This window comes from Furipterus horrens, unplaced genomic scaffold, assembly GCF_987537825.1.
Source record: "Furipterus horrens unplaced genomic scaffold, mFurHor1.1.pri manual_scaffold_10, whole genome shotgun sequence".
Lineage (NCBI taxonomy): Eukaryota > Metazoa > Chordata > Mammalia > Chiroptera > Furipteridae > Furipterus > Furipterus horrens.
In genome coordinates, this window is record NW_028327180.1 from 60007963 (window position 1) to 60033647 (window position 25685).

The 25685-nt window shown below is 43.8% G+C and overlaps 1 protein-coding gene across 3 annotated transcripts in view; it reads right to left on the bottom strand.

Annotated features, from left to right (window-relative positions):
* The window catches only part of RNF130 (ring finger protein 130), a 102773-nt gene that overhangs the window by 45209 nt on the left and 31879 nt on the right, over nt 1-25685 (bottom strand). For all 3 annotated transcript variants that reach the window (XM_090290446.1, XM_090290445.1, XM_090290447.1), the window contains exons 2-3: nt 20509-20703; nt 5350-5600 (exon numbers count right to left, since the gene is read on the bottom strand). In XM_090290446.1, coding sequence (XP_090146572.1) covers nt 5350-5600; nt 20509-20703 — 446 coding nt within the window. The remainder of the gene's footprint in view (nt 1-5349; nt 5601-20508; nt 20704-25685) is intronic.

The window sequence follows — 25685 nt, forward strand, 5'->3', positions numbered from 1 at the left end:
TCAACCACTTGAGTTGCTGCCACCTTCTTATTAAACTTTAATAAACTAAGCTTTTTAAACCACATAAAAATTTCATCAAGCGTTTGTCAAACTTAGGAAAAACGAAAGGAAGAAAAAGGCCAGCACTTCACTCTCTGCCCCAGCAGTGTCCGGAGAAGAAGGCTTTGGAAGCCTGTGTGCAGCCAGCGCAGAGCTCAGGCTCAGAAACAAGCCCTACCTGTGGCCCACGCCGATGCTCGATGCTCGGAGATGGGCCCAGCACACCCTTGCCCCAAGTGGTGCTCAGGAAAGCACTACTGCCAAGAGCAGGCTCCTGGGACCAACCAGCCGTTTCTTTTGAAAAGTCCTTGAAGCGCAACATTCAACCCACCACGGTAAGGTTTTCATCTCAAGAACACCATTTCGGAGCAACTCTTGGCCATTTTACTTTTAGTGTTTTATAATGCAACATATAAAAAAAAATTTTACTTTTAAAAAAAGGAATATAGCATGCTAGATATGTCAAGTGCATAATATAAGGAACAGATAAGAGTTGAAAGGGGAAAACAGAATTAGGAGTAGGAAAAGATTGGGCAAGGAACCGAGCCTTGTACTACTATTTATATTTAATAATTATGCTCATGTATTATATTGGTTCAAAATTTTAATTTAGCTCTGGCCGGGTAGCTCAGTTGGTTAGAGTGTTGTCCTGATATGCCAAGGCTGCGGGTTAGATCCTGGGTCAGGACACATATAAGAATCAAGCAATGAGTGCATCAGTAAGTAGAACAACAAACTGATGTTTCTCTTTCTTCCTTCCTCTCTCAAATCAATGAATTTTTAAAAAGATAAAAGAAATCAAATTTTCAGAACCCTCCCAAAATAGTATCTAGACTAGTATCTAACAACCTTAGACACAAAATTCTCAACAAAATATTAGCAAATCTAATCTGGCAACGTGCAAGAAATTATACACTATCACCAAGTGGGATTTATTCCAGGTATGCAAGGCTAGATCATGTGTGGTTTATTCCATGTATGCAAGCCTGTTTCAACATTCAAAAACCAATTAATGCAATCCAACATGTCAACAGGCTAAAGAAAAAAACCAAAATCATATGATCACATCAACTGACACATAAAATCATTTGACAAAATCCAACACTCATTTGTGATAAAAACGCTCAGCAAACTAGAAACAGTGAGGAGCTTCCTCAATTTGGCAATGAACACCTTCAAAACAGTAGATAACAACATAATTAACAATGAAAAAGTGAATCCTTTTCTCTACAATTGGGCACAGGCAATGATGACCACTCTACCACTGTCATTCAACAATGCACTGAAAGTTCTAGCTATTGCAGTAAGAAAAGAAAAAGAAATAAGGCATAAAGATTGAAAAGGAAGAAATAAAATGCTCTCTATTCACAGATAAGCATGATTGTCCATACAGAAAATACCACACAATCAATTTACAATAATAAGTGAGTTTACCAAGGCTGCAGAATAGAAAATCAACATTAAAAAATATATCACGTTTTGATATATTAACAATGAACACATGGAACCTGGAATGAAAACACAGTCCATTATGATTACATTACTATTTACGGTCACTCCAAACAAACTGAAATTCTTAGGCATAAACTTAAAACATGTATAGGATCTATATGCTAAAACCTATAAAGTATGATGAAAAGAAATAAAATAGGACCTAAATAAATGGAAAAATAGCCCTGACCAGAGTAGCTCAGTTGGTTGGGCATCGTCCTACAGACCAAAAGGTCACTGGTTTGGTTCCCAGTCAGGGCACATGCCTGGGTTGAGGGCCAGGTCCCCAGTTGGGGGCATGCGAGAGGCAACCTGTAGTCTCTCTCAAGTAGAAATTTCTCTTCCTCTCTTTCTCTCTCCCTTTGCCTCTAAAAATAAATAAGTAAAATTTTAAAAAAATAAAATAAATGGAAAAACATACAAAGTTTATGAACTGAAGATTCAACATGGTAAACACCAATTTTCCCCAAACTAATCTACAGGTTTAATGTTTTCTTATCAAAATCCCAGCAAGGTTATTTTTAGAGCCACAGAAAAGCTTATTCTAAAATTTATATGGAAAGGCTCTTAAAGTCTTAGAATAGATAAAACAATCTTGAAAAATAAGAATAAAGTGAGAAGAATCACTCTACCCAATACTAAAGCCTAATAATCAGACAAGACATTGTAGTGCAGACAGAGGGATATCAGTGGACCGAGGGACATCAGTGGACCAAGGGACATCAGTGGATAGAGAGACGTCAGTGGACCAAGGGACATCGGCGGACAGAGGGACATCAGTGGACTGAGGGACGTCAGTGGACAGAGGGATGTCAGCAGACTGAGGGACAGCAGCGGACTGAGGAACATAAGCGGACAGAGGGACATCAGTGGACAGAGGGACGTCAGCAGAGGGATGTCAGCAGACAGAGGGACATCAGCGGACAGATGGACATCAGTGGACAGAGGGACATCAGCGGAAGAGAAAACCCAGAAACACACCCACACAAACATGCCCAGCTGACTTTTGACAAATGTACAGTATTAGACATACAGAAGCAAAAATAAATAACCTCAACCTAAACTTCACACTTTATATAAAAATTAATTCAAGATGGACTATGGACTGAATGTAACATGTGAAACTATAAAACCTTTAGAAAAAAATAAAAATCTTTGACTGCAAAAGCATGACTCATAAAAGGAAAAAAAAAATCAATAAATTGAACCTCATCAAAATTGACAAATTTTGCTCTTCAGAAGACCCTGTTAAAAGGCTGAAAAGATTAGATACAGACTGGGAGAAAATATTTGCAAACCACAATTCTGACAAAGGACTTGTATATGGAATGCATACAGAACTCAATACTCAACAATAAAAAGAAACACCCAAGTAGAAAGTGGGCGAAAGACATGAACAGATGCTGCACTGAGAAGGATGTGCCAGTAGTGGGAAGCATGTGAAAAGGCATCCACCATCAGCTGCCCCTGGAGAAATGCAGGGTAACGCCATAAAGAGATGTCACTAAACCTGTCATAATGGCTAAAATAGAACGTAGTAACAACATTGAATGCAGTCAGGATGCAAAGGAGCTGGGTCAGGGTGGTGTGTCTGGTGGGAATGTGAAATAGTATAGCTACTTGGGAAAAGAACAGGGAGGCTTCTTGTTAAATAGTATGTGCTTCCATAATAACCCCAAAATGTCACCCCTGAGCATTTATCCAGGGAAGTGAAAACTCACATCCACACAAAAACCTGTATGTGAGTGTTCATAGTCACTTTGTTAATAATAACCCAAAACTGGAAACTTGATTACCCAAATCATGGTATATACAAGCCATGGAATACTACTGAGCAATTAAAAAAAAAAAAGTCAACTATTGGTACACACATCTTGGAAGGATCTCAAGGGACTATGTTAGGTGAAGTCCACACCCTAGAGGTGAAGTTCTATGTGATTCCATTTATATGGCATCCTTTATATGTCAAACTGCAGAGTGTGGGTCAGGTCAGTGGTAGCCGGGGGTTAGGCAGGGGTTAAGAGGGAGGGCAGTGGCTACAGAAGAACAACAGCAAAAGGTGTCCGTGTGACACACGGTTCTGCATCTTGACTGAGATAGTGGTCACTTGATACTGCACAGAAGTACACACACACATGTGTACAAGTAAACTAGGGAAATCTGAGTAAGATCAGGATATTTCCATGTCAATATCCTGGCTGTGATATTTACCACAATTATGCAAGATTTTACCACTGGGGGGAAATGGAGAAAGGTTGCATGAAGTATTACTTCTTATAAGTGCTTGCGAATCTACAATTACCTCAAAATAAAAAGTTTAACAAGTGTAAAAGACTGGCATTCCTGAAAAAAAAAAAAAATACAGGCAACCTGGATCTAATCAAGAAGGAACAGTAGACATCAGACAAACTCAAATTGAAAACAACTGGCCTGGGACTCTTTCAAGTGTCAATGTCATAAACAGAGAGAGAGATAGGATAAGCACAGGCAACACACACACTGACTGAATAATCTAGGGTTTCTTTGCTACCAAGGACATTACTAGGACAATTTTACAAAACTTAAGAAAGGTCTACAGTGGTATTGCATTAGAAAATACATAATGAAGTATTTAAGGGTAAAGGGGCGCCATATCTCAAATGTACTCTCAAATGGTTAAAAAATATATACATAGAAAAGGAAATATGGGGAACATAATAGCTGAAGAATCTGGATAAGGGAATACTTTATATTATTCTTGCAATTTTTCTCTAAGTCTAAAATTATAAATAATAAATTATAATAAAACATTTAAGAGTGTATAAGACACTGCACAGAGCCTGGTACATAAATGTTCAATAGAGTAGAGTTTTCAGATATTTTATACTAATTTTCAGATGCAGAAACAAGCTAAGAAGCTAAATGAACTGTCAGAAGGAATATGCAGGTTGGTCGTAAGGTCAGGAGCTGGACTCAGACCTGTCTGCTGCAACGACACAGAGCCTGAGCATCTTCCCCCAGAATGAGGAAGGGTGAACATTCGGCCCCTCCCCGGGGATTTGGATGGACTATTTAAGGAGAGGATCATTAAATAAAAACTGGCTTCAAACCTCTCTTCAAGCAATTCACTTCTCAGTGTCCCAGGAGAAAAGCCTAGGATGGCGACAGTGGCTAACACCATGAATGTGGCTCCCAGGCTGGATATTTCGTCTACAGCACATCGAACAGCCAAGGAACAAACTGACTGAACCCAGCATGTAGGTGTGACGGACAGCAGCCTGTCTTTCCTGTGGCTTCATTCATCCACTGAAACCCACTGAGGATGCAGGCTGGGCCAGTTCACAGAATTTCAGCTCTCCCACTGGTCCTTCCCCTCTTGGCATCACCTCATAGCTACGCTTAGATAGGACAGTTTATTTTTAATGGATTTGCTTTTTCTGAATAGATAATACCTAGTTCAAAATTCTGATGGAACAAAAGGGTGTGTAGTGAAAAGCTTCCTCCTCCATACTCCCTCCTTCCTCCATACTCCAGTCCCTGCCACTCCAGTGTTACCAGTTTAAAAACGCAGCTTTCTGTATTTCTTCAAGTTATTAGAATTAGCTTGATAGTGTGATATTAAGCTAACCATCTCCCAAGTGATCACTATCATTTAGTACTTTCCCCGTGCAGGCATTTAAAACATCTTTAAAGTAACTTGTGTGGATATGTTTTCAATATTGAAATAGCTGAAGATTATGACTTTTTAAAAATGAAATTACATTTGTTTCATGCGTGCTCACAGCGATGCCTGAGCTCCATGGGTGGTGAGCATCAGTCACCAGAATACCAGCAGCTCACCTGGTTCCTGTCGCGTGCATTTGTGTATCTGATCTTCTGAATGAAGTAGAATATGAGCCACGCTGAAGAAATGATCATCAAAACAATGAAGGATACTGACACGAAGACTAGAGAGCCACGGCTGAAGTTCTTTGGTGGTGTTCGGGGTCCAACAGCTATTGTCATTTGTACAGAGATGTTTTTCTCCAGGTAACTCAAAATATCCTTGCCCCTCAGTTCTGTAATCATGACAGCAATAATATCTCCAGTGCCTGTAATGTAAAATAAATATATATACTCAAGTGATATTTAAAACTTATAGGATATCAAATATTAAAAAATGTTTAGAAAAACTATACTACAATTTCTGCTAATGACAAGTGTTTGCAGATTAAACTTTTTAAATGAAATGAAGTTGCAGGTGGGGGTTGCTGCACCCAGCAGGAACAGGAATTTGTGATGCAGTGCTTATGATAGACAAAGTGCAAAATGACTGCAGTGTTAAGAGCCATGGTAATTTGTGTTACAATTATATTTTGAAAAATTACTAAATCCAGTCAAATGTGACCACATATAGTACAAAACATTGTATTATAGAGCAATAAACATGTGATACAATCATAGCAGGTTCTCTTTGTAAAGTGTTTTCCATCTTAAAATGCTCTTTAGAAAGTCCCAACCCTTGAAGAAAGGAGAAATATGCTGCCATTCATATACAAAAATTAGTCCTTTTTACACTATTCTTAGAAACGTCTGTGGAAGAGCTGTTGTGGGTGGGATGGTACAAGGCATGAAAAGAACACAGGGAGTACAGCTGGGGAACAGTGCTGAGCGAGGACACAAACCTGGTAACTGAGTTACTGACAGCACAATGCCACGGTGTGATGCCTCTTAGAACAGCTGAACCCAGTGCTGACCCTCTGTCTAGACCTCACTGGTGGGAGCTTCCTTTCTAGCTTACCCCAGAACCTGCTGGAAATGAAGCTTCCGGAAACAAACCTAGCCTTCAACCCTCGGGATGACTGGGCATCAAAAAGCTTCTAGTTCTAGCAGCTGCCCAGAAGCTCTGCTGCAGCCAGACTATTGAATTTAATTATGGAGATGTTCCTAAGATGCAAATCTCGTCACCTAGTTCTTTCACGTTCATACTCTCCAGATGCTGTCATACAGTATAGGCAAGCGACTCCTCTAGGTCTAGCATGAATCACAATCTGTTCCCTCCTCCGTTCTCTCCCTTCTTCTGGAAGAAAAAGAGACACTTCAACCCTGGCCAGCTGCTGGCGACCACCCTTCCACGAGCTGGAGCTGCCTGTGCAACCTGCAATGTTCACAATTTGCCTTCAAAACATCGTAAAGACTCTCAGGCATGGGAGGAAAGAGAACAGGCATTTTATTTTGGGATGAGAAAATTAGAAACCATGTACTCAAATTTGAATAAGGTTTGTACATCTAAATGTAGACCACCAAGACAAAGCCCCCCAAACCTGCCCTTTCACAAAGGCTTTTTCAATGAATACTACTTCTAGTATTTTGTTTATATGTTCAATTTGTCATATTTAACTAAAAGGACTACCCTTGTATCATGTGTAGTCAAAGACCACATGCAACTGAAAGGAAATTCAGTAATTAAAAGTAGTTTTATAAAAAATTTAACCCAATGGAACATGTACCTTTGTATTACCTTATTCGAAATTGTGCCAGTAACTTCATCAGAAGAACAATTTATCAGAATACTGATTAAAAATGCAAAAACAAAGTGAAAACTTAAATTTAAAACCAGCAACAAAGTTAATATCTAATTATCTTTCTGAAATAAAAGTTCTGATCATTAAGTTAGAGAAAATCATAGTATTATGCTAAACCACTTTAAACTTCCATTTAGAAACCGTGCTTTTGAACGCTGTCCAGCAGGCAGCAGCGTGTGGTATGAGGTGCCAGGTATGGCTATAAAGTAACTGAGACGGATCCCACACTCGACACATGACAATCAGTCTCATTGCTTTATAAGCACACCGGGCACAGGCGTGGCTTTGGAAAGCAGTCTGGGGCTCCCTCACGAAGGCGCGGCTGGAAGAGAAGCAGGGCAACTGCACAGGCAGCAGGCCCCCAATCCCTGTGATCTCGTTCACTCGTGGAGTGCTCAGTGAGCACTGCCTTCTTCAGCTGGAAGGCTGTGTGGGAAGAGAAGTGCTTAATTATTTCAACTGTCCATTCAGCAGCATTTATTGAGCACATACTGCTATCAAGGCCCCTGTACCTTTCCAAGAGTGGAACATTACCTGCTGTGAAGTAAAAAATATATTTCTCTCTGCCCCTGGCTCCCAGCACAGGGCTCCTAAAACCCTTGACATTTCCTGGGTGGTAGGAGAGTCCAGTTCTAACTAGGCCTCTCCTGGTGGCTCTGGGTGGCTTGTGGGTGGGGGCTGGTCACCGGGAAAGCCAGGGGCGAGGAGAAACTTTGAGCCTTCACCCACCACCCACACTCCGGGGTGGGGAAGGGGCCGGAGATGGAGCTGATGACCCACTCTGCCCAGGTGATGAAGCCTTCACACAAGTCTTCACTGGATGGGGTTTGTAGAACCTCTGGGTGAGTGAACGAGTGGAGGTGCTGGGAGGGTGGGTGCCAGAGAGCCAGCCCTTCCCCACGCCTGTCCTATGCACATGCTTGTCTGGCTGTGTATCTGGGTCCTTTGCTGTTATGTCCTTTCTGATAAACCAGTTAATGGGTCTCCCTGAGTTCTGTGAGCCGTTCTCACACACGTCTGACCCTGAGGGGGCTGGGGAAACCACAGCGTAGAGCCAGTTGGTCAGAGGCACAGGTGATAACCTCGGACTTGTGAAGGTTTATTTTCCTGGCTGGTTTGGCTCAGTGGATTGAGCGTCGGCCTGCGAGCTAAGTGTCGCTGGTTCGATCTTCCAGTCAGGGCACGTCAGAGAAGGAAAACTCTGACTCCAAAAAACCTCCGCTGCCTTGCGGCATACCTCTTCAGGGGAAAGGCTAAGGGAGTAAATCCCGACAGAAAATCCGGAGCCGGAGTCCCTAAGGCGGTTCGACGTTGTAGTCAACACCGGCAACTCCTGTGGCGCACCTGAAGCCAAGCTGTATTGACTCCGTCTTTCCCTTGGACCCTTCAGCTGCGAAGAGAGGGGGGGTCTGCTGCATGGGCAACAGCAGACCCTCCATATCACCCTGCCCAGGCTCTGTAGCTTCAGCTTCACTGGAGAGGACACTCCAGCGTCATCGCAAGATGTCGATTTAACACGGGAGGAGACAGATACCGTGTCACTCCCGAGTCGGACTGCACAGCCATTCTCGGCGGTGCAGATAGACTCTTAAGAAGCTACACCATCGTCTCTCGAGACGGATGGCTGCCTACTTGTGAAGGTTTATGAAGGGGGGGGGGGGCAAGCCCTTGACCCATAGGATCTGATGCTAACCCCACGTTGTGTCAGAATACAGCTGAATAACAGGACACCTGGCTGGTGCTGCTGAGCATGGCCTGGTATTGAGAAAACTGCCCCCTCCCACTGGATGACCCAAGTGCCAGAAGTGAAGTGCTCTGTGTGAGTAGTAATGGGATATTCGCAGGAGTGTGGTTTCCTTCACCCTTGCTCTTGATTACATGAAAACTCTACCCTCAAAGAGTAAAGGGGATTCTTAAAGGTGTTAGCATAGGTAGCTAGATATTAATAAAGGAAGAGAGCAAGGGAACCAGACATTAACACGCTTCATCTACCAGAGAGCCTGCTTCACTAGGAACTTAGAGCTTCACCTGCCCAGGGGCCTGCTGCATGCTCTGCCCGTGGGCCTAGGCCCTGAGGTGGGCAGAAGGATGCCACCTGTCAGTAGTCGAGATTGCCAAGGAAGGAATAAGAACAGCGGGAGAAATTCCCTTGCTAGGTGCATGCAGAGCAGAAGCCAAGACAGAAACCATAAAGGGAAGGTGTCTTTTATCTGGGAAAGAAGACTTAACTAGTTAGGGGGAATGCCCAGCATAAGCCTGGGAAAGATAGGGAAAGTGATTGGTTAGTTTGAAAGAGCGCCTGGTACTTCCCAAGCCCAAGATAATATAATCAGGCCTTTCTCCCGGTAACACACATTCATTTGCCCATCCTCTCTGTGGCAGCCCTAAGCACAGGCTCCAAGTGCGAGTCTGGGCACCGGACACCCAACGCAGCACTGGCTGGAACACAGCCAAGAACAGACTAGCTGGAGGGGGACAGAGACTGCACTGGACTAAGCTTTGGCATAAACTGATCTGACGGCCAGGATTTCTGGACCCTGGCCCTTCTTCTGGGCCTGGTGAAGACACGCCTGGGGACGTGGCTGGGAGACACTGGGGATGTGGTGGGGCGGTCTTTTATTTCTGGTCCAATAAATCTTACCATTGCATCTCATTCTCCCATACCTGGGTCCCCAAAATGCTTTTCCTGTGACTCTGTGACAGGAACCCATTTCCACTGGGAACAAAGGGATTAGAGAGAAGAGCCAGACTGAGGTGTTCTCATTGTGCCGGTACATAGGAGAAGGCCAGGCAGGTGGCAGGAAAGGAGGCTACGGCACTGCAGGTCAAGCCAAAGGAAAATAATTACAGCAGATCATTGGAATACTAGCAAAGGCACAAGGTTCTCAATCATTTCGGGTCGTAAACCCCTCAAGAATCTGAAAATAAGGGACCTTTTCTAGAAAAGCCCCCCAACTCTACTAAAGTCAGGGGAGGTCAATGGACCTCCTCATTCCTCACTCCTGATGTCGATCTGGCCTCAAAGACCCTGATTTAAGGAGGCCTCAGGGACTTGACTTTTAAAGATTTGCAAAAACTTGGCCCAGCTTCTGGGGGGATGTTAACACCAGAGAAAATGTAGGCTTCAGGATAAAACTAGGGTTAGATCAAGTAGTGACTGACAGAAATAAGGACTAACTAGACTGTAATGGTGTAAACATTCAAGGAGGGAGGACAAGTATTTGGGCATCCATCACCACTCACACCCCTGCCAAGAAGTTGCAGAGACAGCCCGGGGTCCTGGGCACGTGACTGCGCCAGCAGCCAGAGACGAGTTTGCCAGAGATGACAATGAAGTAGAGACCTCGCTGTGACCCTGCTCTTACCTGTTTTCTCGAAAACGGTCTCATTATTCTTTAATGTGAATCTCCGCCTCCACTGCTGGAGGCTGACTACTTCCACACACAATTCAGTTCTTTCCCCTTTTATTTTGACAACTTACAAACCCACAAAAGAGTTCTGATACTATAGGAACAGGCATGCACTTTTAATTTTTCGACCGGCAACATTTCACCTTTTCCACCTGTATTTACTTCTGTTGAGCCAATTGAAAGTAAGGTGCAGACATCATGACATTTCTTCCTTAAACATGTCAGTTTTTCTCCTAAGAACAAGGACACAACTCATTTATCATGCTCAAGTAAATGGCCTCTGGTGCCACACTGCTCTGTGGGACACTGTCCATGTTCCACTGTCCTGGCACAGTGCCAGCAACGCCTCTCCAAGCCTGAGTGCAGTGCCAGGTGCAGTGCCGGGTGCATGCGGGTCTCCGCAGTGTGCTAGCGTGTCCGGTGAGTCTCTGGATCTAAAGCAGGTCTTCAGTCACTTCTGGTCGCTCACGACCTTGACCTTTCTGAAGAGTTCAGGCCATTTTTAGGAACTGTCCCTCACTCTGGATCTGGTTGTTCCTTCAAGGGCAGGTGTCAGAAGTAAACACTTCTGGTAGGAATGCTACATAGGTGACACCCTGTCCTTCAAGCATGCATGCAGAACTCTGCCTTTACTGGTGTCTGTGGATTTCATCAGTTGGCTAGCCCCCTACCTGCCAGATTTCTGCACTGTAAACAACTGGTTTTCTCTTTTTAATTAGTAAACAATCTATGGGGTGATCCTTTCAAATACCCAATGCTCCAATAAGCTTTCATTTCAATCACTTACAATAGTGCTTGTAAAATAGTGATTTTCCTTCTTTTTAAAAAATTTAAAAAATTTTGTTGCATTTATCGGGGTGATGCTGCTTCACAAAATTATACAGGTTTCAGGCACACAATTCCATAACACATCATCTGTACACTGTGTGTGTTCATCACCCAAAGCCAAGTCTCTGTTCATCACCATTTACTCACCCATACCCTCCTCCACCTGGCCCCTGGCAATCACCATACTGTTGTCCCTGTCTGAGTTTTTTTCTTTTTTGCTCAATTCCTCCACCCAGCCCCACCCCTACCTTTCCACTGACAGTTGCCAGCCTGTTCTCTGAGTCTGTCTCTGTAAAACAGTGGTTTTTCTAACAATATTTCTTCTACACTGTGTAAAGTGGTTTGCAATCAGAGGCGCTAACATATTTTTGTATATATCTTTTTTCTGTTAAAAAATATGACTGCTGAGGTGGGCAAATTTTCTGTAAAAATGAGCCGCCGACTCCTAGTAATTCTGTTTTTTAATGGGAAAGAAAGGTAAGTGGGAAACCATGATAATGATGCTAGAAAATAACCCAGACCAATCTTCAGGAGCCAACGAAAGGAACCTCAGAATCACTACTTTGGGGCTCTGGAGTCAGAATGTCTAGGTCAAATCCTAGAATGATATTTACCCTCTCTGAACTTCAGTTTCTCCTTTCAAGAAAATGAGATATCACCTGCAGGATTCATGGCAGGTACTTAGTAAAGGTACAGCTGACTGAGGAAACCAAAGAGCCCTCCCTTGAACATCTCCCCATGCTTCGGGAAGCGCCCAGGCACCTGGGGGGCAACACAGCCCTCCTGCCTTCAGCTCAGCAAGCCCCTGCATACTGTCTCTCCCCCTGGGGATGAGTCTCAGGGCAAGCCCATTCACCTGGGCAGGTGACCCTTTTGCTGCAGAAGGGCAGAACCAGAAAGAAAGCAAACAAGTAGTCAGAGGCACCAGAGCACAAGTGGACGTGGATGCTTTTCCTGTGAGCCTTTTTCTTTTTCTTTTCTTTTTTTTGTAAACCTACCTTTTTAAAGAAAATCCCTGTTCAGAATATTACTTAGTTGAAGTTTTATGCTTTAAGATCATTTGTTCAGTTCAAATCAACTGCTAAAGCTTTAAGAAATGTTAAAGCTCTTAGGTAATTCTAGAAAATTTCTCAGAGACTTGGGGGCAGCTGCACCCTACATGCAGGTGTCTGCAAGGGTAATTTGGTGATTTCAGGGAGGTTGCTGCTAGGAGCACCCAAGCTACTCTTCTGGGACTCAACGGCCCAGTTTCGTATAAAGCAGGACACTGTGTCCTGTGAGTGCCAGAGGCTGAAACTGCTTTTGAGCCCTGGAAGGGCTGCACTGCAGGGATAGGAGCAGGGATGGGCATGACACAAGGTGGCTAAGCCCTGCCTCAAGCCTCAGGGAGCTGCCTGCTCCTGCTGTGGGGCCTGCGTGCCTCATTGCTACGGACATAATCCAAGTCCATCTCAGATGAGCATCTACAATGTTGCGCTTCTGCAAGCCTGGATGCCTCCTGCTTCTCTTCACAAACTCCTGAAGAGCTCAAGAGGAAAAAGAGACATGTATGTTCTTTTATGAAATGAATACAGCAATAATTCCAACAGAGGCAGAGGGCAGGTCATAGCAATTCCTGCTGAGGTGTGTCCGTGGTTCTTCTAGAAAACATATTTGCCATGTCATCCTCTGGTCAAAGCCTATGATGTACCCTCCTGGCAGCTAAGTCAAGTGCAAACCCCTGACCGTGACATTCAAGGCTCTTGGGAGCCAAATGAGCTGAAGGCCACAGGCGGCCGATGATGGCAGACATTCCTTGCTGAGCGAGTGAAGCTGCTGGCCAGGGTGACTGGCATCGTGGTTCATGTGGTCTGAGGAGAACAGGAAGTGAAGTCTGGAGGATCAGGGATAGAGGGCTCAGGGAACTGGAAGCCCCCACAAAACCAAGTGACAGGAGAAGAGGGAGAGACAGGGAGGACGCACCCGGCAGATGACAGGACACTAGAGTAGAGACTCAAGAGCTGTGGCTGTTCAGGAGACAGAGGGGCCCTGGGAGCAGTTATGGGACCAAGCTCCTGGTGCAGGTGGTTGAAGGACCAAAGAACCTTCTGGCCAGTGTGTTCCCTTCCCCCATGGTGCTGCATGTGGGCCAGGTGACAGCAGGACTTGACGTGGGTGAGCCGGTGGTTGAGGCTTCGAAAGGAGGGAAATGCCAGGCAGAGGTGTGCGAGGCCGCGCCACAGACTCAGGTGGGGGCACAAGGGCAGAAGGGTAGGTCCTACGCAGGAAAGTGCATGACTGAAAGCAGCCGCACAAACGGGGCCCAGCGCCATAGCGAAGACCCAGCACTGACCGACTGAGCAGGAGCAGAGGCCCCTGTCCCCAGGAGGACACAGGGAGCCGAGACAGCTCTTGAGATTCACATGAGCATACAAAGGTTCAATGCCCAGCACTCGGATGCCGGCCTCTTCTCTCCCAACGCTCCCTCCAGACAGTGGGCCCTCACCACGCAATCTGTTTGTGTCTCCACATCATGAAAAGGACAAGATGGCAGGAGCAAAGACCTGTGGGGAAGAGAAGACCACTTTCTTCCTTCATGAGAGACAGAAAGGGGTGGGGTGGGGTGGGGTCCATTAGGAAGACAGATCAGACAGCAGAGCCACAGGGTGTCTCAGCTCAGGGTTCCCAGGGGTCATCTCTGACATAGTGCAGGAGCCCCCTATAAACTACTGATTCTTCTGGGGCAGCTAGTTCTATACACAGGTAGTTTGGAGTATTAGGAAGGACTATCTTATAAGTAAAATCTTGAGTCCTAAATGTCCATTCATGGCTCTTGGTTCTCTTCTCTGGAGAAGCAGTACCGAATAAAAATTTGTGTTCCACATGGTATAAAATACCGTCACCTGCAAGGTCCATCATTACTGTACCATGAAGAAAAACCCTCTCAGTAAGTTGTAAGATGCCACTAAACATAAGAAATACCTAACTTCATGAAGCTGTATGTCTAGGACCAGTGAAAATTCCTCTTCCACACAACAGTCCTTCAGACAGTCAAAAACACCTTTCCTAAGCGCACATCAGTCTTCTCCACAATCACTAGTCCCAGCGTTCCAGATTAGTCATTTTTTAAAAACACTGTTAAAGACTCTAACACTTACAAAAAAGTTGGAAATATATAAAAACCTCTTTTCCTAAAACCATTGAAGAGTTACTGGCACGATGCCTCATCACCCCCTGAATAATTACTGTGTACTCTATAAACAAAAATCATTTGTAAACAGAATATAACCCCCACTACACACACACACACACACACACACACAAAAGAAATCAACACCCTAATTATGTCCTGTGCAGCAGCTGACTGCAGCCTCACAGAGCGCTCAGCCATCACGTCTTGTTCGTCTCTGTTCATCTCGAACAGTCTCTCAGCATTTCCTTGATGGTCATGACCTTGACGGTTTGTTTTGTACAACGCCCCTCAATTTGGATTTATCTGGTGCTTCCTGGTGACAACATCTGTGCCTTTTCCTGTGTGTACTACCAGGTGGCACATTTTTATATATCCCATTCCTGCTAAAGTTCACTTTCTTAAAATCCTACCCTGAGGACGTTTTTAAAAATTGCTTTTAGAGAGAAAGGAAGGGAGAGAGAGAAACATCAATGTGCGAGAGGAGCATTGACTGGCTGCTTCCTATATATGCCTGGACTGGGAATTGAACCTGCAACCTTTCAGTTTCTGGATGATGTTCCAACCAACTGAGCCATACCAGCCAGGACCTGAAGTTCACTTTGATCATTTGGGAAAAGTGTGCCCTCCAGGCATTTTCACTGTGAAGACCTTCTTTTGTTTCCCCTTTGTAATTATTGAGTATGCTGTAAGGAGGTACTTTAAGACCAGGTAAATCAAACTTACAATTTACTCTATTTTTTAGGTCAGTATGAACTCATGGTTCCTGTTTTATCTAATGGGCTGAAATAATTACTCATTATTCATTTGATGCTCAAATGCCAAGTGTTTTTGATAAAATACTGTTTACAGACGTTTCCTACCCTCCTCTTTTTTGGATATCAATTTTTAAATGTCTTTCTTAAACTAAAATGGTAAACTGAATACAATACTTCCACGGGACTAACATCTTCCAAATCTGAATGTTATGTTCATGGGATACAGCCCACACGTCCACTGCACTCCGAGCAGCCACGGGGACACCCGCCACTGGGACTAGGGCTGCGGGTCCTGCCCCACCCAACCTGTTCCTGAAGCCAGGTCTCCACCAACGTTGCTCACTAATTTTTGACCCATGTGCAGGGGGACTTAATGAACACTTTGTCATTATGTGTGTTCCAAGATCCATCTAGTTTTTTGTCATTTTCAAGTTAAGATACTTTTAGGTTTTCTTACAAGTTTTTGATAAAAGAATTTTAAATGGGTGGGGAGAGAGGTTAAATGCAGTCAGGCATCCCAAAGAGAGCAGATCTTCACTAAGAGCAAAGCTGCGGACACGACATCCACGTTCACACCGACACCGAGCTCTGCAGGCCTTCTAGTCTGTGCTTCGTGTTGGAGATGAGCTGAGAGCTCAGGACTAAACGATGGAGAAAACGCATGGCGGGCTGTTCATGGTGGGAGTTTTACAGACAAACCAAAGGGGCGGTGACGATGACCCTGTGGTGAGGGGTTCAAGTTGGCGACAGCAGTATGCACTCATTCTTAGCTTGATATGGACAGAGGTGGTCACAGAAGTAGTATTTAAGGTATGTGCACACACGGCAGTATCCACACATGCTTTCCTTGCTCAGTCCATTGATAGGGCCCAGAAGAAGCAAAACCTGAATAGTACAAGCACACCTAATGGCCAGGTCTTGATTTTTTGCAACATTTCCAACAAACAGAAGCCAGGGCTCCTCAGAGTGGTGGCTGATCCCAGTGCTGGAACAGGATCCACAGGTGGGGTGAGCGTAGACCACTTCATGGCACCAGAACGTATGGGTGTGCTCAAAAGGCAATGCGCCCCACCAACTAGCCCCCAGGAATGGAACTCTAGCAAAGGGCAGAGCTGCCAAGTGACAGCTCCCAATGCCCAATGCTGGGAGACAAATGGAGCAACAACAACAAAAAAATATAGTAGTACTGCATTATAATACGAAGTGTAAAATAAATGTCGAGTCCATGTGGATATTAAAGTAAATGACTGAATAAATTTATAAATGGAGAAGGGACAAATCATCTATGCAGAACAATTTGAAATAAGTATGTAATTCTCTGCCCTAAGGAGCTGGGGTGTGGGGCTAACTCCCTGTGCATAGTGACCTCTGTCCAAAGCACACCATGCGGGGAGTGGAGGAGCCGGATACATAGTGCCTTGACCAGGCAGTCACTCAGGCAGGCAGTCCATGCCCGACACAGTGTGACGAGAATGCACTTCACCTCTGTGGTCTTCCTTCCGGAAACCCACATCCTGTCTAATCATGAGAAAACATCAAACGAGTCCCCAATGAGGAACAGTCCTCCTCAAAACTATTAAGGCCATCAGAACAAGGAAAGTCTGGGAAACCATCATAGCCCCAAGGAGCCTAAGGAGACCTGAGGCTAAACGTCATGTACGCCCTGGATGAGATCTTGGCACAGAAAAAGGACACTAGACCTGGCTGCTGTGGCTCAGTGGATTGAGCGTTGGCCTGTGAACCAAATGTCGCTGGTTCGATTCCCAGTCAGGGCACATGACTAGGTAGCATGCCAGGTCCCCAGTTGGGGGCGCGAGTGAGAGGCAACCACACAGTGATGTTTCTCTCCCTCTCATTCTCCTTTCCCCTCTCTCTAGAAACAGATAAATAAAATAAAATAATCTTGTTAAAAAAAAAGAAAAAGGACACTAGATAAAAACTAAGGAAATTCAGTTAAAGATGTATCAATACTGGTTCACAGCTGTGACAGGTGCACCAAACTAACGTAAGATGCTACTACCAGGGAGACTGAGTGCAGAGACTGCGGGAATTCTTTGTGGCATTTCTGCAATTTTTCTATTGTAAAACTGTTCTAAAAAATAAAGTTTATTAAAAAAAGACTCATTATGTAAAAGGGAACAGCTTCTCATCAGGCGAAAAAGGAGGCTACTAAAACAACACTTTTAAAGTGCTGAAAGGAAAAGTACCAGAGTTCTCTATCTACAGTCCTTGAAAAATCATGGCAAAAAAAAAAAAAGGCATTTTCAGATAAATGATGAGAGACTCATCACCAGCAGATCTGTACTGCAAGAATGATTAAAATATGATCTGGGTTGAAAGGGAAGTGACAACAGATGGAATTTAGAACTGCAGAAAGAATACAGACTTCCAGAAATGTGAAAAAGTGGGTAAATATAGAAGCCCATCCTGTTCCCCTGACCCACGTGGGGGCTCCTTGTCATTCCTCCCCAAAGGTTCCTTAGACTTAAGTCTGACAGAGGGTCTCCGTGGGATGGGGGCAGAACCAGAGGGAGGGGCTAACCATTCCGTAATGCACATGTCCTGCTGAGCAAAGAACTGCCCCCAATACCCCTCATCCATAGCTCCTCAGGAAAACCTTCATTGCGGGCACTGGAAGGCACCCATCAGGATAAATGAGTCCCCCGCAAGGCCTCGGACAGGGCAGCCAGGCCTCGTCCCTTCCTGTATTGTCTGTGCTGGTGGCACTAACGCCAAGCTGGCAGCACGAAGTCCAGGGTCACCACCATACACATGGCTGTCAGGTAAAAACATCTTTCAGCCTGCAGCTACAGGGCTGACCTCTAAACCCACACAGACCCTTGGTATGACCTTAGCTTCCTCCTCTTCTGGTGCTGGAGAGGAAAGAATAAGCAAGAGAAGGATACAAAGGCAAATCACGCCATGAGTTCTGACAACCTACTCAGGACTGCAGAGAGCCCGCAATAGCTTAAGGTTTGTAGAAAAACTATCTCAAGTATTTGACAGAGGGAGGGACTCACTACATCCTCCTAAGATTTAGAGAAATAAAAGAAAAATTCAGATCTTAGGCAAAAGTTTTAAAACAGAACTGCCAAGCAGTTATTTAAAAGCTATTTTTATTTTTAGAAAGCAACTACACTATCTAAGTGATTCAGTTTTAGATTTTTTGGGGATAATTATGAATTTTTGAAAAGTGTATAGATCACATAGAAGATACAGCAGAAACATTGCAAACTAAGGCAAAAAGATACATACAATTTAAACTGCTACTTCCTTCCCTAGCACAGCACTTAAACTGCAGGCGCCCTCTGTTCTGAGGTAATTAAATCCACATTCAATTCGAACCTAAAAGTGGTAAACAGTAAAACAGTAGCACGACTATTAAGTTATTAATTTCCTTGATGGGCTTTTAGAATAAAGGTAATAGATTTATATTAAATGGCTCATATTACTGATGCTTAAAGGTATTTTGCAAAGTGTGATTGATCTTGTTTTCATAAAGTGTGATTTTAACGTTCACTTAATGAAGAGTCTACATTTTCTAGTCACTGCTAGATAACACATTTAAGAGTAAGATGGAAAGAATTTTGTTTGACCAAAGAAACAATAAAAAACATTTGATACTGTGGACTGATTTAAAGTCAGAAAAGCAGTATTATTACTTGGTTACATGTTTATCTAAATTACCTCACTTTTCTTTAAACAATGGAAAGAATATCTATAGACTCTTACAGACACAAATAGAACTATAAAAGAGATGTTCAATTTGACATAATTTAAGGCTGTTAAATAATTAACAGTAAAACCTCTATAAATTTTTTAAAACCAGGAAAATAAATTCTTAACTTACAGATGAATGTGCATTATTTTAAACTATTCAAGAGCACCTAAGTTCCCCCTCACACTGCCACATATGCACTCAGTCATTCTGCTCACTAGAGGTCACAAATAACAAAACCACAATGGTGCGGTCTTTCCTGCCAGCCATGTCGCAGACACGGCACCAGGAAAGCGTCCTTCAGTCACCCATGGAAGTCACTGATTAGAACAAACACAAGCAAGCTCTTGAACATCGTTGACAAGGCAAGAAAACAAACCTCTCATACTTAACAGCGTAGAATTTGAAAATTAGTTGTAACATACGCCCTTCAGCCACATGTCTCCATGCAATCGCTTTGGTGCAGCACACACTTGTTTTGTCCAGAGATCTGTGCCCCCGCAGAGAACAGAAAGGCCCTTTGAAGGCTGTGGGGCCTTGGATGGGGCCTCACTGAGGGCGTGAGGTGGGGCTGCTTTTCTCCACTTGCACTGTTCACAGTAGCTCACATGGGAATGCACAGCACAAAGGCTTCCCTACTCAAGTGAAGGGCAGAGGGCATTGACCTGTGGCAGGGAGGGCTGACTTGGGATCTCTGGATCCACCCCTCAAGGGTGGTGGGGGTGTGGCTCTGATGTAAGGGTCTGCTACTCTCCTGTGGACAGTGCCGTCCTGCAGGAGGGAAGGGGAATTGCAATTGCGATGTTAATGAGCCAGGAAAGCAAGCGATTCTCAGCACATAAAGATGTTCTGCTGTCTCCTGCACAATAGAGATTCATGGCCTGACATGATTAGAGTCACAAGAGGCCTTTCCACCATGTTGCCTGTCTGTCTTCCTTCTTTCTCAAAGCAAGATCTGGGGACCCAAGTAGCATTAGCACCACCTGGAAACTTATAAAAAATACAGAACCTCACGCTGTACCCCAAACCTACTGAACCAGAATTTGCATTGTAATGCGATTCCCAGGTTATCTGTATGCACATTAAATTTCAAAAAGTATTCTAGAGTATGTATCTAGGCATAAAATTCCTAAACTACAATGTATGAGTTCTTCAATGACATCATATTGTGCCAAATGTCTCTGCAAAGTACTGAACATCGACTGACAAAAGAATCTTTTCAAACAGTTAAGTCTTGAGAATCCATGGCATAGCTGGATGAATGATTCTAAATCTAATACATTATTTTCCAAAGTGACCAAGTGAAATGCAGAAATGTAAAACAACTAATGATTCAATCACAGCCAGTTTCTTAGTAAGTACAAGTTTTATAGGCTCTTACGGTCATTATTTAAGAAAAAAAATTCAACTAAGACAAATAAATGGCAATACCAAAAGGTATAATCACAGAATTATGTGGAAAATGATGTGACTCTGGCAGAGGTGGAATGCCACCTGTAAGGCAATGACTTCTAGGAGGAGAAAGAGATTTGTAGCCTCTGTGTCTGCTTACCTGGGTGAGTCATGGTGACCGGATCCTCTTTGGACTTGTTGTTGTAGATGACTACAGCAGCTGCATTGTGGAATGCAGCCCGTGAGATCTTCTCTTTAAACGTGCAGTTTCCCCTCTGCATTAAGGCAATCCACTGCTTGATATTAGGAGGGATGAAAAACCGGGTTTGAGGATCACAGCCCAGATGATCGGCAACTGAAGGGAAAAGGAAAAAAATACATTTTCTCAAGATAAGATCAATAAATCAATCATGTCTTTCTGTAAAGTGTGCCAAGCAGCCTGCTGCCCGCAGAGTTGTGCACTCAAAGGACAGTACAATGACTCCAAATTCTTGTCTGTATGCGGAGAGCAATGCTTCTGTAATGCAAATTAAAAGTGGAAAATTCTTTTTATAGATTGTCAAAGATAGAGAAGACTGTACTATCCAGTATAGGCCGGTGACGAGAGGAGGGAGAAAAGGCAAACATGGAAAGCCCCCTGCCCCAGGAGACTGACGTACTCTGGCTGCTCCTCTCTCCCACCCTCCTACCCCTCTCCCCTCTGTGAGGAGACGGATTTTGCTTGGGGTAGGTATGGAAGCCAAACCGATCTTTCGTTCAGTTACCAAGTGGTCCTGCTAAAACTCAAGCAAGCTTGAATATATTGTATTTCTTAGTAAGTGTCTAAGGAAATTAGGAAAATTCACTTTTGGCTTGTATTTGGAAGTTTAAATAGTTAAAATAATTATAATAAATAGATTATTCCTCTAACTTACATTTATTGTTAAAAATTATGCCACAATTCCACATTAGGATACATATTAACTTACTATGATATATCTGCCTGTCTAATGAAGTGCACCAAGACTACAAATCACATGGCCATCGCCCTGGATTTGGGGAACCGCTTCTTTCAAACACCCTAAGGCACATCTGAACTGGCCCGGGCAAGCTCCTCAGTGTTTGACACTGCAGAAGTGATCATCACAGCTTCGACACCCTTGCAAACCTTCTGATGCTCCCCCTGCCGCTCTGCCCATTCCTCACCCTTACAGTCACAACAGGGTAAGATCAGAGGGCAGGGGCAGCCAGAAGGGGGTGCATCTGAAGACTGAGGGTCCACGGGGCCGGAGGACAGACAGCGAGCCCATGGCTGCTGGATCCCTCGCCATCAGCACTGTGTGGGCTTGGGAGGGAAAGATCATGGCACAGAAAGCCAACACTGCAGGCAAGTAAATAATAAAAATATTAAGTATTAATAAATAAAGAAGTGTAGAAAAAGACACCATCAGTGGAGAAATGTTTGCTTTCCACACCACTGATAGCGCAGTTTAGTAAAAATGAAATGTTTCCATTACTTAAAGAAACTAAACTGCAGATGCCACGAACTAAAGATAAACGTTACATCTATCATTTCCACTTACATAATACCTTTTGCAAATTCTCTACTATAGGGAGGCTATTTGACCCAAGGTCTCCTAGGACATGGTTAAGTGGGGGCAAATGACTTCAGTGTGTCACAACTGAGTGATCTGCACCTGCAACTCTCCCTTCCCTCCAGCTGTGTCTGCACCAAAGCCTCCTTCCTGCCCCAATCAAATTGAGCGTAGTGGTCAACTACTGAAAGATAGTCAAGGCACCATGCTGTTGCAAAGCAGACTGTTTACTCTCAGCGGGATCTGCCTGGTTCAGATTAGTATACTGTTTAAAATATAAGCATGTAGTGACGTGTTGGGACAACCTCTAATACTGTGTCTAAATAGGAGCAAAGATCTGCTTTTAGTGTCTCGTTTGTGACTTTTCAAAACACACTGCTGCACAAACCCTGAAGAAAATGCAGAATCAAGACCACCCGGAGAGACCTGACACTTGTCTTCCTGTGATGTCCTCGTGATCTCCCATGCACTCAGTGTGGTGAAGAAACAGCAACACAGCAAGGGACCAGGAAGGCCAAGGGTCCCAAGTCTCTGATCTTCAACTTTCACTTATGTACAGAGATTGAGATAAAACTGTTACCTCACAAGAGGTATGAGTATGTGAAAAAGTCTATAATAATTCCTCTGCTCTTGGGTGCTTCCAACATGAATTCCTTCCCTTTAGTTTTATATGGGTGTCACCTGATCTTGTCCTAGTGATCCAGTCTGGTGCCCAGGGGCCTCCACGCCGAGGTTCATGAAAGCCACCCTGAGCTGGGCCGAACAACCCCTCCATTCCTGCTCCTCACAGCTCCCCAGTCTCATCCTCTCTCCCAGCTGCTCTGACAGGGTCACTGTCCACTTGGAAGACTAGATGTTCAGTAACAGTGACAATGTCTACAACTGACAGCCACAGTGAGAGTGCAGCCACAGTGCAGCCCATCCACCAAGAACAGACTCTGAGCTGCGTGAGCTGAATAAATGCCCACAACAGCCTGCATGAGCAGAAAGAAGGTCCCTGTGCTCCCAAGCCACCAGCTGTCAAGGTCTCTGAAAACATTTGTGTCAGTAATAATAGAATATGCACTGATAAGCAAGATAACATATTCATTTTTCATTACTTTGAAAAAGAAAATAAGGGGTAGGGCTGGGTGGAGGATGGCAGAGGGGGCAGGGAATAGGGACATCTTGTAAGTCTCAATAATGACAATTTTTAAAAAGAAAATAAGGGGTTTCATAATCACTTAATACTATGATATGCTTATTTTATCTATTTATTCCTCCCTGTAATTAAAAAATAACTTGAACAATGAAAATAATGTTAACAGCTAAAAATAAAAACAGAAAACCAAAAACAGAAAACAACAATTTTCCAAGAGGGAATGGTGGCCACTGTGATTAAATAGCGCAACTTCAAAATTTAATACCAGTTATTATACTTGAAGCAACTTATTAACTGAAGATGTAAACTATATAATTATGAACCATAAAATTTATCTATGGTAATTTTGCTCAAATTCAAAATCATTTACTTCTGTTTTGTTTTTACTGCCAAGTTCAGAATTGGGCATTTATTAGTTACAGTGTCAGGAAAAACTTACTAGAAGTTATCATGAAAATGTGAAATTAGAGATGATATAAAATATTGTACTACAATACCTTACAATTTTGTCAATCATACCTCAATGAAGCTGAAAAATACTGCATTACAAAAAAAACTTAACTTCAATTCTTTTTCTGTATGGCCTTTCCTACTGAGTCCAGAAACAGTATTGAGACTTTTATCTACTCCTTGACAAAGATCAAACAATTCTCAATAGGAACAAGTATGGAACACTCGCCTCACTGAACATCTCTTGGCTGTTTGGTAGCCTACTGCGTACCACAGAGAGAGGTCGGGGCCGCATACCTCAGTGTTGAATCCTGCAGAATCTCTGCATGCAGTGGGCACATCTGGCACAGAAGGGAAACCCTGCAGGTGGCACAGAGCACCGACAGGCACAGTGCCCAGATGGCCAGGAAAGGAGCGGGGCAACTGCAGGGGCCAGACGCCCAGCGGCGCACAGACAGGCACAGCATGAGGATAGAAGGTTAACCCCTTCCCTTAAACTCTTGTGAAAATATAACTGAAGGTAGGACACTACACAATGTAAGATAACCAGGTTCTCGAAAGAAGACACCAACTGTAATGGGAAAAGAAGAAGACTATTCTGGTACAAAGAATATGTAAATATTTAAAGGATGCTGTGAGTGAAGAAGCAAAAAGATAAACTCTCCCTCCCCCAACCCAGCCACCTGAAACTCCACTTTGATTCAACTTAGTAAGCAGTGGTCACCACATCATTGTGTGGGTGACATTTCCTTCCATGCGCAGTCATGTGGGGATGGATGGCTGCCAGCACCCCCAGGTGCAGCGCAGGCCCCACGCAGGCCCCATGCATCTCCCATTCCCAGAGCCACGCACCTCATTTTCTCCGCCTGAAACACCAATCCCTTCACTCCTTGGCTGACTACTTCCTAAGCTTCAGAAATTCTTCTAACGTATTTTCTCCAGACACCTTCCCAGGCTCCTAAGGCTGAGCTGGGTGCTGTGTCTTCAAGGCACCCTGAGATCACAACCACCTTAGCCATTGGCTGTTTATTGTGAGCACCTCCTAGGTATGGGATCCAGCACTCCCTCTAGTGTGTCCGGCACGTGGCAGACACAGCACCCGATGAAGCTGGAGAGAGGGAAGGCTGACAAGGGAGACTAAGCACGAGCGGATACAAAGAACAACCTTGTGCCAAAGACCTGTTTCACGGGCAAATGCGCTGACTCGGGCAATGCTATATCTGCTGTTTCCTACAAAAGAAGTAAAAATAAAAATAAGCCTAATTAGCCACTCTGGATTTAGATATTTCCACTGGCAGGAATGTTCTGGTTTATTTGCCTTCCTGTTTCTACATTAGATTATAATCTCTTTAACCTTTAGGTTTCCTGCTTCTACCTTGTCTTTCTTATTTTCTCTTTGTTAAATTCTGATTTTGATTCAAAGGAAAAAAAATACAACTATTTTTGGTCTCAATTTCCTCATTTGATTTTTTTCAGACTTTATTTATTTCTAGAGAGAGGGGAAGGGAGAAAGAGAGAGAGAAACACACATGCCACGTGAGAAAGAAACATCAATTGGTTGCCTCTTGCACACTCCCCGACCAAGGGCCAAACCCACAACCCAGGCATGTGCCCTGACCGGGAATCAAACTGGAGACCTTTCACTTGGCAGGATGACACCCAACCAGCTGAGCCACACTAGTCAGGGCCTAGTTTTATTTTAATGTTCATTCACTGAACTTAAATGTCTAGATCTCATCCCTTTATCCACTCTCATGGATCTAATTTAGTCTCTTACTATTTCTAATACTTTAACTTAAATCTGGCTACTGTATTTCTTTTCATTACTTGTTTGTTTAGTCTTGTTGAAAATGTTTTATTCTCCCTTTTCTCTTAAGTTTTTGTTAAATTTATTTGTAAATTTCACTATGCTTAACCTTGTATCTGTTTCTACAATTGTTTTATGCGTTCCTGCCCCCAACTTCAGTTGCCTTTTTCTTTCCTGGTGGGATCTGTTACCCTAACCGCTGGCAAAGTGACCTGGCCCGTGTGATTTCTCTGGAACCTCATACCAATGGCCATTCCCTCTGTCTCTTTTTCCTCTCAGTTAAACCTGCTGGTCTCCTCCATTTTATAAATAAAGAAGAGGAGGAGCCAGAGGAAAAAGGGGAGGAGAGGTAGGGAGATAGCTCA